The sequence below is a fragment of the Buceros rhinoceros genome, unplaced genomic scaffold (genome assembly GCF_000710305.1).
Source record: "Buceros rhinoceros silvestris isolate BGI_N320 unplaced genomic scaffold, ASM71030v1 scaffold33739, whole genome shotgun sequence".
Lineage (NCBI taxonomy): Eukaryota > Metazoa > Chordata > Aves > Bucerotiformes > Bucerotidae > Buceros > Buceros rhinoceros.
This window is the reverse complement of record NW_010431446.1, coordinates 1-367: the sequence shown is the minus strand read 5'-3', so window position 1 is coordinate 367 and position 367 is coordinate 1. Positions and strand designations below refer to the sequence as shown.

Genomic DNA, 367 nt, shown 5'->3' with positions numbered 1-367 from the left:
TGGCGTCTCGCCCCCCCCCCGCCACTCACCCAGGGGGGCAGCGACCGCCCAGCTGACACCAACCGCCCCAGAACCCCCCCGACCAGAAGAGGGGAAATAAAGGCAGGTGAGTCCGTGGCATCTCCCATCGCCCCTTTGGCAACAGGAGCCGCCGAGGAGCTGCTCACCTATAGAGGTGCCGATGCCGTTCTGGCCAATATGGTTATACAGGAACAGCTGGAAAAGAGACATGAGGTGAAGCAATTACAGCTGTTCCAGCTGTTTTTTCAAGCGTTTTCCCCCGGGGCGACAGGACGGAGAAGGTGGGGGACTGAATTACCAGCTTCACAGAGCCCCTCCCCGTCAGGGAAGGATGGGGGCGAGGGGG

General features: G+C 61.6%; 1 protein-coding gene across 1 annotated transcript in view; it reads right to left on the bottom strand.

Annotated features, from left to right (window-relative positions):
- LOC104499875 (sugar phosphate exchanger 2-like) overlaps positions 1-216 on the bottom strand; it is a gene marked incomplete at its 5' end in the record, with an annotated part of 1815 nt that extends 1599 nt beyond the window's left edge. Inside the window, one exon of the mRNA XM_010143439.1 lies at positions 168-216. Within this exon, the coding sequence (XP_010141741.1) occupies positions 168-216 (49 nt within the window). The remainder of the gene's footprint in view (positions 1-167) is intronic.
- Between the last annotated feature and the right edge of the window lie 151 nt (positions 217-367).